At 39.1% G+C, this 13769-nt stretch overlaps 1 protein-coding gene across 4 annotated transcripts in view; it reads left to right on the top strand.

The window, feature by feature from the left end:
• The first annotated feature begins 5972 nt into the window (after positions 1-5972).
• The window catches only part of RB1 (RB transcriptional corepressor 1), a 168013-nt gene continuing 160216 nt past the window's right edge, over positions 5973-13769 (top strand). For 2 of the 4 annotated variants that reach the window (XM_053215352.1, XM_027064819.2), the window contains exons 1-2: positions 5973-6270; positions 9019-9145. In XM_053215352.1, coding sequence (XP_053071327.1) covers positions 6134-6270; positions 9019-9145 — 264 coding nt within the window. In that variant the 5' untranslated portion in view covers positions 5973-6133. The remainder of the gene's footprint in view (positions 6271-9018; positions 9146-13769) is intronic. The other 2 variants (XM_027064818.2, XM_053215363.1) reach the window with 2 other exon arrangements.

Below are 13769 nucleotides of genomic sequence, written 5' to 3'. Positions count from 1 at the left end.
ATCAAATCTTTATCAGTTCCAAACATTTGTCCTATTAAGTTATAATTACAAATTAAAGAAATGGGCTCTGGATCCATGAATTCCCTATGTTTGATTATTTTCTTGGAAAAACTCCAAATGTTTTATCAAACTTGTAATTAGTTTCTTTATATTTTGTGCGTGAAAGCCACTGAATTTCGATGAGTTTATTGCTTCATTAGTCGGTTTTAGTACTTTACTATGAGTGATGGCTCAGAACTCAATAGAAGGGGGATGATATGTCTTAGTGAAATTAGTAAAATGCTTAGATCTTTAATTCTTTGGAATCACTTCTCCGGTCATTATTTGATTTACTACTATTATTACTAACACACTGCTGACATGTGTCTTTTCTTAACAAAACAGGAAAGTGAGGCTTATTTCGACATCTATAATTTAGGGTTAAAAACAAATGACACAATTTGGGGCCCTGGGTGGCTCAGTTGGTTAAGCCTCCAACTTCAGCTCAGGTCATGATCTCACGGTACATGAGTTTGAGCCCCGCGGTCAGGCTCTGTGCTAACAGCTTGGAGCCTGGAGCCTGCTTCAGATTCTGTGTCTCCCTCTCTCTCTGTTCCTCCCCAGCTCATGCTCTGTCTCTCTCTCTCTCAAAAATAAATAAAGATTAAAAAAAATTAAAAGAAAAACAAATGACACAATTTTACTTCCTTAAGTTAGCTATGAATTTCATAAAACAAACAATTAAAATTTAAAATGACTATAAACATACAAGTGAGAAAAGTAAATAAATATATTTTCATAGATTTGTATTCACTTTTGGGTTACAGTTAACCTCAAAATTTCACTCCTTATAGGGAATTACTCTCATTTATAATTGCACCAAAACCCATAAGATATATAGGAATAAACCCAACCAAAGGGGTAAAAAGATCTGTAGTCTGAAAATTATAGAACACTTGCGAAAGAAATTGAAGAAGACACAAAGAAATAGAAAAATATTCCATGCTCATGGATTGGAAGAACAAATATTGTTAAAATGTTTATACTGCCCAAAGCAATGTACACATTCAATGCAATCCCTATCAAAATGCCACCAGCATTCTTCACAGAGCTAGAACAAACAGTCCTAAAATTTGTATGGTACCACAAAAGACCCCGAATAGCCAAAGTGATATTGAAAAAGCAAAGTAAAGCAGGAGGCATCACAAGCCCGGACTTCAAGCTGTATTGTGAAGCTGTAATCATTAAGACAGTATGGTACTAGCACAAAAACAGACACATAGATGAATGGAACAGAATAGAGAACCAAGAATTGGACCCACAACTATATGGTCAACTAATCTTCAACAAAGCAGGAACAGCATCCAATGAAAAAAGGACAGTTTCTTCATCAAATGGTGTTGGGAAAGCTGGACAGCAACATGCAGAAGAATGAAACTGGACCAGTTTATTATACCATACACAAAAATAAATTCAAAATGGATGAAAGACCTAAATGTGAGATAGGAAACCATCAAAATCCTAGAGGAGTACACAGGCAGTAACCTCCTTGACCTCATTCCCAGCAGCTTCTTACTAGACACATCGCCAGAGGCAAGGGAAACAAAAGCAAGCATGATCTATTGGGACCTCATCAAGATAAAAAGCTTCTGCACAGCAAAGGAAACAATCAACAAAACTAAAAGGCAACCACAGGAATGGGAGAAGATATTTCCAAATGACATATCGGATAAAGGGCTAGTATCCAAAATCTATAAAGAACTTATCAAACTCAATACCCCAAAAATAAATAATCCAGTTAAAGGGTGCCTGAGTGGCTCAGTCAGTTGAGTGTCCGACTGCTGATTTCTGCTCAGGTCATGATCCCAGGGTCATGGGATAGCCCCACCTTGGGCTCTGCACTGAGCACAGAGCCTGCTTAAGATTTTCTCTCCCTCTGCCTCTCTTCCCCACCCTGCTCCTGCACACACTCTCTCTCTCAAATTAAAAAAATAAAATAAAATAAAAATCCAGTTAAAAAGTGGGCAGAAGACATGAACAGACATTTCTCCAAAGAAGAATCATCATCTGGGAAATACAAATTACCAAATTACCCATCATCTGGGAAATACAAATCAAAACCGTAATTAGATACTACCTCACACCTGTCATAATGACTAAAATTAACAAGTCAGGAAACAACAGATGTTGGTGAGGATGCACAGAAAGAGGAACCCTCCTACACCGTGGGTGGGAATGCAAACTGAAGCAGCCACTCTGGAAAACAGTAAGGGGCTTCCTCAAAAAGTTAAAAATAGAACTACCCTAAGATCCACCAATTGCACTACCAGGTATTTATCCAAAGGATACAAAAATATTGATTCGAAGGGGCATATGCACCCCAATGTTTATAACACTGCTATCAAGAATAGCCAAATTATGGAAAGAACCCAAATGTCCATTGACTGATGAATAGATAAAGAAGATGTGATATATGGCATATCTTCTTTATCCATATATGTATATGGATATATACATATCCATACATATCCATATACATTATATATATATACTTATATATATATATATATTATATAATGGGATATTACTCAGCCATCAAAAAGAACGAAATCTTGCCATTTGCAACAATGTGAATGGATGGAGCTAGAGTATTATTATGCTAAGTGAAATAAGTCAGAGAAAGACAAATATCATATGATTTCACTCAATGTGGAATTTAAGAAACAAAACGGATGAACATAGGGGAAGGGAAGGAAAAATAAAATAAGATAAAATAGAGAGAGAGAGAGGCAAACTGTAAGAGACCCTTAGCTACAGAGAACAAACTGAAGGTTGCTGGAGGGGAGGTGAGTGGGGAAGATTGGCTAAATGGGTGATGGGCTTTAAGGAATGCACTTGGGATGAGCACTGGGTGTTTTATGTAAGTGATGAATCACTAAATTCTACTCCTGAAACCAATACTACACTATATGTTAATTAACTTGAATTTAAATAAAAATGTGGGGAAGAAATTTACTCCTTATAATGTGGTCCCACTACAGATGGTAAGGACAATCAAAAAAGTTGCAGAACACCTGAATCCACATTTTGTTCAATGAGAAGTGTCCAATGATCATGTGCTTGGATATAGCTGAAATATTAAATGCTATAAATGCTGCTAAGCACTTTTAATTTCTGTGCTTATCTCCTGTGGACTAGATATAAGCAAACTGGCAGTGGTCCAAGGAACACTCTTTGAGTCCTGCTGCTCTAGGGAAACTTCACTGAAGACAAGGAGAAGAAGGATTGGGAGTTAATAAAGGAACAGAAGGGAGGAGGAGAAAAAGGAGACCATGGATTTGTGGAAGACTAGGGAAGTTTCAAGAAAGAGGAAGAGGTTAATTGTGTTAACTGCAAGATAGTCAATTAGAATGAAGACCAGAAAGAAGCCATTGAATTGACAAGTAGGACACGTGTAACCTTTGAAAGAGTGATTTCAGTGGAGTGCTGGTGGTGAAGGAAGATCAAGAAAAGCTTCTTTGAAGAATCTGCAGAATTTCTAGTATTTCTTTGGTTGTGCAACAGAAAGCTGTGGGGGATATAAAACTTTTGATCAATCCAATTGCTCCTGAGTTGTGTGTAAGTATATTTTATTTTATTTTATTATTTATTTTATTTTATTTTATTTAAGTTTACTTACTTTGAGAGAGAGAAAGTGGGAGTAGGGGAGGGGCAGAGAGAGAGAGAGGAAAGAGAGAGAATCCCAAGCAGGTTTCACCCTGTCAGTGCAGGACTTGACACAGGACTCAAACCCAAGAACCACGAGATCATGAGCTGAGCTGAAGTCGGATGCTTAACTGACTGAGCCCCCAGGTGCCTGGTGTGTAAGGATTTTAAATGTAGTGGGGAACACAGTTAAATTAATCCATGATAAAGATACACATCGTTTTGCAAATTGTAAAACCTCTGATTTATCACAATTGTGGTAAATCCAGCGGTTGATAAACTGGGTTTAAATAAAGCAAGTCAATTCTACATGTAGAGAGTTTACTTCAGTTCCCAGAACTTTCCTCTGCTCTCTTGGCCCGTCTACTTTTAGCAAACAAGCACTTACTGTGTGCCTAACACTGTGTTGGCTACTATAAAGCTACAATGATGCCTAAGATTTGGTCTCTACTTGGAAGGGGCTCAGAGGGCAAATGTTATCAGTCACAATGCTTTCTGGTAGAAACAACTGAAAACCCCAGCTCAGTTGAGGTCAGCCCCAGAGTTGGTCAAGTCAGACTCAGTTGTCACCGAGGAGGCAGATTTTTTTGCTATTATTACTGTTAACATCATTAACATTTCTGCCTTATCCTCAGGTCAGCTTGCCTGAAGTCACAATGACTGCAGCAACTGTTTAAGTGTCACATTCTCATGGAAATAGTTAAGGGCAGAAGAACTGTGTCATCTCTGTATCTCATTTTATCAGGCTGCCAGCAGACAGCCTTTGATCCTGCAAAGACCAAAACTGCATCCTGAGCAGTTAGTTAGTTAGCCTACACTAACCCAGTCAGGTGAGTAAAATTACCACTTTGATGGTACTCATTCTCTGTAGCTGAGGCTGGGTATGAGTCCTACTTCTGACAAGCTTTTGGCCCCAGAGAGATTTTTCCTGAACTTGGGCCAAGACTGGCTGCTGAGTAGGCAAATGACTGCCAACCCTTTTCACATCCTGACATATATCATGGTATATACAGAAGATGCAAATTGTGCAAATCGCTAAAATAAACCCAAGAGGCTTGCAGCCATGACTTGCTTGAAGGCTCCCCCTGCCTCAGCTCTGTTCAGCTGTTCCAAGGATGAGGGGATTCACATCAGAACACGGCTATATTGTATTCACAGTGCCTCAGTTGGGAAGTTCTGATTGGGCAATCCACTGGGTCTGGCAAAGAGAGAAAACCATGTATTCATATTAGACGGTCTATTATTACGGTAAATATTAAGACACAGAAGAGACACAGCTTTTAAACCAGTTTGATGGTGTAAGCTCTTTTAGCAAGCTCTTCTCTGATGTCTTTGTGCCTTTGCACATGCTCCTCTCTTCTGGGTGCATTCCTTGTCAACACAACGTAATGGTTAAGCAGAATCATATCCTCGGCAACCCATCAGCTCTGTAATGCTGGGCAAATTAATTAACTCCTCTGAGCGTGTTTCCCCATCTGGAAACAGAAATGATACTACTACTCATTTCAAAGGGTTGTTTCTGAGGATTAAGATAATTAGTTAAAATGGCCAGCACAACCCCTGGTACATAGTAAGCCCTCCTTACATGTTAGGTCTGCCTGGCAAACTTCCATTCAGCTGCCACCACTTCTCTGAAGATGTCCCATAGACATTTCGATGGTGCCTGGTTCTTTACACCGCTATTAAAACATTTATCACACTACAATCTGTTCTTTACGCACTCCTCCTCTCTCCTTCCCTGAACAGCGATCCTAAAAGGCCAGTAATTGTTCTACACTTTCCATCTCCCAGTGATCCTCAGAGTTCTGTTTGCATCAAGCATTCCACAAAGGTTTGTTTTTGTTTTGGCCGATTCTGAGTAACGGATTGGGCGGGAGGAGCGTGGTACAGAGGGACGGCACCGCCCACGGAGGGAGAGGGGCGTGCCCGCCCTGGGTGCACACGCTTGATATTCCCGGCGGGGCCTGAGCTGCATGCAGCCCCAGATCAACCCACAGATAAAAACGGGGCCCAATCTCACGCACCAGACTGTGCAGTGCCCCGCTACCGGCACCCAGGCCTGGAGGGGAGAATTTCGAGTAGAGACACGTCCGGGCGGCGGCGGCTGCCTCAGAGAGAGTGCCTCGGCCCAGGCCGGGGGGCCCACGCCCAGGCCGCCCGACCTCACGCCCCCGCCCAGCACACCGCTGGGCGCCCCGGTTCCCTCCCGACGCCGGCGGGCTCGGGAGCCTCGCGGACGTGACGCCGCGGGCGGAAGTGACGTTTTCCCGCGGTTGGACGCGGCGCTCGGTTGCCGGGCGGGGGAGGGCTTGTCCGGTTTCTCTCAGGGGACGTTCAAATTATTTTTGTAACGGGAGTCGGGAGAGGACGGGGCGTGCCCCGAAGTGCGCGCGTCCTCCTTCCCCGGCTCTTCGCCACCACTCACTGGCTCCTGCCCTGGGGGGGAGTCATGCCGCCCAAAACCCCCCGGAGAGCAGCAGCCGCAGCCGCCGCCGCCGCCGCCGCCGAACCCCCGGCGCCGCCGCCGCCCCCTCCTGAAGAGGACCCCGAGCAGGACAGCGGCCCCGAGGACTTGCCTCTGCCCAGGTGAGCGAGCGGAGCCGCGGCGGCCGTCTCGAGAGAAGGGCGCCTCGAGAGTGCGTCGGGGCGGGCACCCCAGCGTCTAGGCGGGGGCGCGTCTCCGCGGGCTGCGCGTCCCGGCGGGAGGAGGGTTCTCCCTTGTCCCCCAGCACCGCGGAGCGCCTGGACGGGGGTGACAGGGGTCTGGCTTCGGGAGCGAGGGGAGGGAATCCGGGAAGGGTCTCGGCTCCAGCTTGACAGGTGTCGGGCGGGTGGGGCTCGGGTCCCTGAGCAAAGTGACAGGTGCCGCCTTTCCTCCTCCAGGCGGAAAGGCTCGCCGGCGGAGGGTGTTTTTGAGGCGCCATCGAACGCAAAAAAGAAAAATGACTGGCTGGTGTCTGGTGGAGAGTTTGTCTCCTGTTGAGATTTGTAACATTTCGGTGGTCGTGTTTGACTTTCTGTTTTGGTCTCCTGAGATGCAACAGCTGAAAGTGTTTTCCTCTGGGCGTGCACTGCATCCGAAGCCCAGTCCTGGAAACGCCAACCAGGAAAGCTATGGGACGTGAAGTGCAGGGTTCTGCGTGTCAGTTGCCCGCAGTGTACTCGGCTGAGGTGCTTTGTGGCGTTTCCTCGTAACAGTGCTTTGAGGTCTTGGGGATTCAGAGCCATCAGTAGTGACTGCAGGCTCATAACACTTGAGAGGAACTGGCGTATGGGCAAAAGTTTTGTGAGACGTTTAGTCTAAGTGCTTGAAAGTTTCTGAACTTTTATTCCTGTCGCATAAAACTCTTCTATGTTAAGCTTCAGCATTTTTCATTCTTTCTTACATTTTGCCTTTGAGCCAGACAACAAACATCCTTATGTTTTTTTTTTGTTTTTTTGTTTCTCTCTCTCTCTCTCTCTTTTTTCTTTGGGTACAAAATTAGTGATGTTCACGTGCTCACATTAAACTTTTTTTCTTCCCCAAGTGGAATCTAAATTTAGGCGAGTAGAACATGACAGGGAGATATTTATTGTACTGCGACATCCTATTTTTCTTGATTGTGATACTTTATGGTTAAAAAGCTAAGGTTGAAAGTATGATTGCCATTATTATTGTCAGTACTGGTCCTGCTTTGAGACTGCATGTAGATTGCTGGGAAATGGAACTCCTTTCTTTCCCTCACCACTTCCTCTCCATTTTTGTCCTTTACCAAGTCCTTTTCTTTCAACTTTCCAGATACAGAGTTCAAGCATATTGCAAAAGATAGGAATGGGCTTTTGGGATGGTTTGTGAAAGGCTATTGAAAATACATCTGTTTAAGTGGATTGTCTTATGGGTCAGTTAAAAATCATACTATTAAAAAAAAAATCTGAAACGTTCTGGGAGAAGACAGAAGTTTAATTTCTGATTAATCAAGCTCTGATGTATCCAATACTTGAAAGTTGGCATTTGGAAAAAGCAGTAAATATACCTTAAAGAATCCCCTGTTACCCATAGAGCTTTGGAAGCATTCTCAATTATTGTAGGGTAGCCAGAAATACTGAAATTATGGCCATCACTTGGGAAAAGAAGGCCTTTCTTCCCCGACCCAACATTGTTATTCATCTTTAAATGGTGGAACTACCAAAAATTCTCCTGTTAAGTCCAAACCATACAAAATACACTGTACTCTTGATTATCCTTACCCACAAAAGTTTTCATTAGTATGGGCAGTTCAGCTCTGCAGATTAGCTGCTTAGCAAGAGTAAAACTACTGGCTGGCAGTCTGAAGCCTAGCAATTTGCTTAGGGGTGGATTCAGGGCCCACTCCACCTGCACTTTTCAGTGAGATTTTTTCTACCTTGACAGCTGAGATCTTTTTTTCTGTTGCATTTTATCTGGCTTAAGTCGTGAAGTCAGAAGGGAAACCTTCACTAGGAATAGCACTTCACCCCCCGTGGTGGTGTAACCAAAAGTTAATTATGTTTTGAAGGAGGGTTGGCAGTCTAGAATAGTGGTCAAGGGCATGAGTTATGGAATTAAACTGTTGGGTTTCCCACTTACTGGCCATTGCCTAATTGAGTACTTTAACTTCTCTGATTTGGTACTTATCTGTAAAAGAAGAATAATAAGAGTGCTTATCTAATAGGCTGATGTGCATTTAAGGTACTTTGTACAGGGTTAGTGTAAATACTCAAAAATTAGTAGCTATTCCTCACACTAGTTATTATTATTAGGTGTGAGACATTAAATGAATGAACAGGAACTAGCCAACAAGAAATTATTGACTACCTATAATGGGTAAGGAAGATTGAGGAGAAAAGGATAAAATAAGCATAGCAATAGTTTATGTCAATCGTTACGTAAGAAATGCTAGTAGGTGGAGAGATTATATGAGATATTGGTTAAGTGTAGACTGCATTTTAGCAAAGTCGCTGATACTAAATTGATTCTGAAATATTATATATGGGCTTTCCTCTTTTTGCTGTTATTGTCATCCCAGTTTTCCCATACAGCTTTAGCTATCATGCTTACACTTACTTTTACAAAGCTATTTTTTTGTGAAGTGTATGTGATTCACCAGGCCAGCAAACCTTTTTCATTGTGTGGTATTTTTGTTGGAAAGACTATGAAAAAAGATAAATATGTTTAAAATTCTACCTGTAGTTTTCTTCAAAGATAAATAAGATTTTAAAGTAGTTAGTGATGCTTTTTTTCAGAACAGTGCTGTTATATGCAAACCATTGAAACAAATATTTAATTAGTTTGATTTGTAAGTATATGCCTATTATATATCTATTTTTATCTGGCAGGCTTGTATTTGAAGAAACTGAAGAACCTGATTTTATTGCATTATGTCAGAAATTAAAGATACCAGATCATGTCAGAGAAAGAGCTTGGTTTACTTGGGAAAAAGTTTCATCTGTGGATGGAGTGTTGGTAAGGATTTCCTTAACATTTTTTGAAAAAAATTTTCTCGTTTAAAAAATTATTTTGGAAAATAGAAAAATATAAAGAAAAGAAAGCTAGTAATAATTATGTTATCCAGTAATAATTATGTTATTCTGATTAGCATTAAAAAATTTTTTTAGCATTAAAAGTTTTTTTAAAATCTCCCGATATAAACCCCTCCGAAGTATTTTAAAGCAAATCTTAGATGATATATTTTATTTATATACTTTACTCTGGTACAAAGAGTTATTGAAAAGCAAAGCCATACCTTATAAAATAATCTTTAATATTTTATAAATTTAAATTTAAATAAATTTAAATAAATTAAATTTAAATAAATTAAATCAAATTTAAAATTTTAAATTTAAATAAGTATTTAAATTTCCTGATTGTTTCAGAATTAGTTTTGTTAGAATTTAGAATCTTTGATAGCATTTGATATATTTCTTCCATTTTTTTTCTTTTCAGAGGTGTGTGTGTGTGTATGTGTGATACTACTAACACCAGCAAATAATTCCTAGTGCTTTATATGTACTGGAGGAATATTATAAGCATTTTGCAAACAACCCATTCAACAATCCATTGAGATATGAAATAAAAAAATCTGTGTTTTACATGTAACATTTTTAGAAGGTGATAGTGAAGTAGAGTGAGGTTAAGTAACTTGACCAAGGTCTCTGGCTAAGAACATTTAGAACACAGATTTGGGATCATACATGTAGTTATACATAGTTACATATAATAGTTTTGTATCTAGTTATACAATTTTTTTCTCAACATGAGCATTTTATTGTTAAATATTTTCTAATATTTAATAATATAGTTTCCGATGGTACTATAATATTTAATACATTAGATAGATTTTGATGTTTTAACTCTTACTGTTATTGGACATTTTTTCCCCCAACTTTTTGGCACATAAAATGATGTGATAAACATCCTTATTCAGAGGAATAATGCCTGGCACAAAGTAAGCCCTTGATAATTTAATGAGTGAAACTCTGATTGTTAGAATACATTTTGAATTACTGTGTCAAAAGCTATGAATATTTATAAAACTTTTGATAGTTAAATTACACTCTAGACAGACACTTTTAATGAATTTACTTTTTAACAGCATCATATTAGTGTACACATCTGTCTGGTTTTACTGATCAGATTAACACAAGAAAATATGTTTTTGTATATCATAAAAATATTTAAGACCATTACAAAATCTGGTATCTTAGTCCATTTGGGCTACTGTAACAAGATACCACAGACTGGGTGGCTCATAAACAACAGAAATTTATTTCTCACAGTTCTGGAGGCTGGGAAGTCCAAGATCATAGTGCTGGCCGATTCTCTGTGTGAGGGCCTATTTCCTGTTTCATAGACAGTGCCATGTCCCTGGCCTCAAATGGTAGAAGGGGTGGCAGCTTTCTTGAGCCTCTTTTTAAGGATACTGGTCCCATTCATTAGGACAGAGCCCTTGTGACCTGATCACTTCCTAAAGGCCACAACTCCTAATACCATCACATTGGGCATTAGGTTTTAAGGATATGAATTGTGGGGGATTGTGCACAAGCATTCAGTGCAATAGCATCTGGTAATAAAAAAGAGAAAATGAATCCAATTTCAAAGACCTGAATATAATCTGGAACTCCTTACTAAAAAAGGAGGAATATTGAAGTATCTTGGATGAATGACTTTGGTATTATCGTCCCAAAGGATCTAATGTATATTTTCACTGATTTGGGTACTTCATGTAACAAAGTTTTTTTGTGCATGTGCAGTTAAAGATAGTCATAGCTCTGTCACCTCTCACTCATAAATGCTAGGCTTTTAGTTTTCAGAAAGTTGGAAAGGAGTAGTAGATTATAGAGAGAATTGGTGAATATAGTTTCCAGTTTATGAGTGGGTTATGTTCCCGGTCTTTGTAAGTACAATATAGTAGTTAGGTTTCCAGGCTAGTTCACACAAAACTTTTTTTGTACTGAACTATAACAGTAATAGTTTTCATCATTGAGGCCCTTTTAGGCTTCAGACTTGACTACAAGTACAAGTAAATATTACTACTTTCTTACCCTATGTTTTCTCCTAATGGAGCTGATGAGGGGACTAGGGGATGTGAAATCATTCTTGGTGGTATGCTGGAGGAAGACAAGGAATTTCATGTTATCTTTGGGATATAGGGTACTTTTTTTTTTTTTTTTTGCAGGGTGTATGACAGAGGAGGGTATGGTATTATCCTGTTATAAATACCAGACATTTATGTAGAAATATTATTTTAAGGGATATTTAACTTTTTGAGGGTTGGCCTGAGAATTTAACCTCTGTTTATACAATATCTAAGGGAGAATGTAACAGTGTGTGCAGACAAGTGAATGTAATGACAAAATTAACCAGTTTCTGATGCAGCTGTTCTGTTCTAGCTATTCTAGATAGCAGTTGGTTATCTTCTTTGAAACAAGAGAAGGAATTTAGTAACTCAGGGAACTCTGGAAACTGAAAGTAGGTGATATTTATTGGAATAAAGGATGGGTTAAGAGCAAGGATTTGTCATCAGACTAGACTGACTCAAGTCTCAGTTCTATCTTTTACTACCTCCATGATCTTGAACAAGTTACCTAAAATCTCCAAGTCTCAGTTTTGTTATTTGTATAAAGGATTAACAATAATTTCTGGATCTTGGAGTTAAAATGTGGGTTAAATAACTTTATGCATACAAAACACTTGTTAGTGTAAATGAAGGCCTATATTAAATCATGCAGCCAGAATAATTTGACTTAAGAATTACCCTCAAAAATTTTATATTAATATAATTTTTAAGAGAACTTAAGAATCAGTTAAAATACTTTAATTTTTTAAAGTTTTTATATAAATTCCAGTTCATTAACATGATTAGTGTAATATTAGTTTCAGGTGTACAATATAATGCTTCATCACTTACATTTAGCATGTGGTGCTCATCACAAGTGCACTCCTCAATCCCCATTACCTATTTAACCTATCCTCCCACTCACCCAGACCAATTCTGTTTCTTGGTTTGCCTCTCTTTTTCCCTTTGCTTATTTGTTTTTAAGTTCCACATATGAGTGAAGTCATATTGTATTTTTCTTTCTCTGACTTCACTTAGCATAACACTCTCTAGCTCCATCCATGTAATTGTAATTTTTATGTCTGAGTAATATACTATTGTGTATATATACCACATATTTATCCATTCATCAGTCGATGGACGCTTGGGCTGTTTCCATAATTTGGCTATTGTAAATAATGCTGCTGTAAACATTGGGTATCCCTTTGAATTAGTATTTTTGTATTCTTTGGGTAAATACCTAGTAGTGCAGTTGCTGGATTATAGATAGTTTTATTTTGAACTTTTTGAGGAACCTCCATACTGTTTTCCAGAGTGGCTGTACCAGTTTGCATTCCCACTAACAGTGCATGAGGGTACTCCTTTCTCCACATCCTTCCAACACCTGCTGTTTCTTGTGTTGTTGATTTTAGCCCTTCTGATAGGCATGGGGTGGTATCTCATTGTAGTTTTGATTTGTGTTTCCCTGATGATGAATGATGTTGAGCATCTTTTCATGTGTCTGTTGGCCATCTGTATGTCTTCCTTAGAAAAATGTCTATTCATGTCTTGTGCCCATTTTTGAATTGGATTATTTGTTTTTTGGGTGTTGAGTTTTATTTGTTCTTCATATATTTTGGATACTAACCCTTTATCAGATATGTCATTTGGAAATATCTTCTCCCATTCCATAGATTGCCTTTTAGTTTTGTTGATTGTTCACTTTGCAGGAGCTTTTTATTTTGATCAAGTCCCAGTAGTTTATTTTTGCTTTTGTTCCCTTGCCTCAGGAGACCTGTCTAGAAAGAAGTTTCTATGGCCAGTGTCAAAGAGGTTACTGCCTGTGTTCTCCTCTAGGATTTTGATGGTTTTCTGTCTCACATTTTGTCTTTCATTCATTTTGAATTTATTTTTTGTTTGGTGTAAGAAAGTGGCCCAGTTTCATTCTTTTGCATGTTGCTCTTCAGTTTTCCCAGCGCTCTCTTCACCTCTTCCATTTGGTGAAGAGACTGTCTTTTTTCCATGGATATTATTTCCTGCTTTGTTGAAGATTAATTGAGTATATAGTTGTGGGTTCATTTATGCATTTTCTGTTCCATTGATATATGTGTCTGTTTTTGTGCCAGTATTATACTGTTTTGATCACTACAGCTTTGTAATATAACTTGAATTCTGGAATTTTGATACCTCCAGCTTTGCTTTTCAAGAAAGGATAAGAACCATATGATCATTTCACTATTTGTAGATGACATTGTACTCTATCTATATAGAAAACTCGAAAGTCCAGCAAAAAACTGCTAGAACTGATACACGAATTCAGTAAAGTCACAGGATACAAAATCAATGTGCAGAAATCTGTTCCATTTCTGAACACCAATAATGAAACAGAAAGAGAAAATAAAATTAAGGAATAGATCTCATTTACAATTGCACCCAAAACAGTAAGATAGTTCCCAAGAGGTGAAAGACCTTTATTATGAAAACTATAGAACACTGAGGAAGGATATTGAAAGGACACCAAGAAATGGAAAGACATTACATTCTTATGGATTA

Source organism: Acinonyx jubatus, chromosome A1, assembly GCF_027475565.1.
Source record: "Acinonyx jubatus isolate Ajub_Pintada_27869175 chromosome A1, VMU_Ajub_asm_v1.0, whole genome shotgun sequence".
Taxonomy (NCBI): domain Eukaryota; kingdom Metazoa; phylum Chordata; class Mammalia; order Carnivora; family Felidae; genus Acinonyx; species Acinonyx jubatus.
This window is presented reverse-complemented; position numbering and strand designations above follow the sequence as displayed.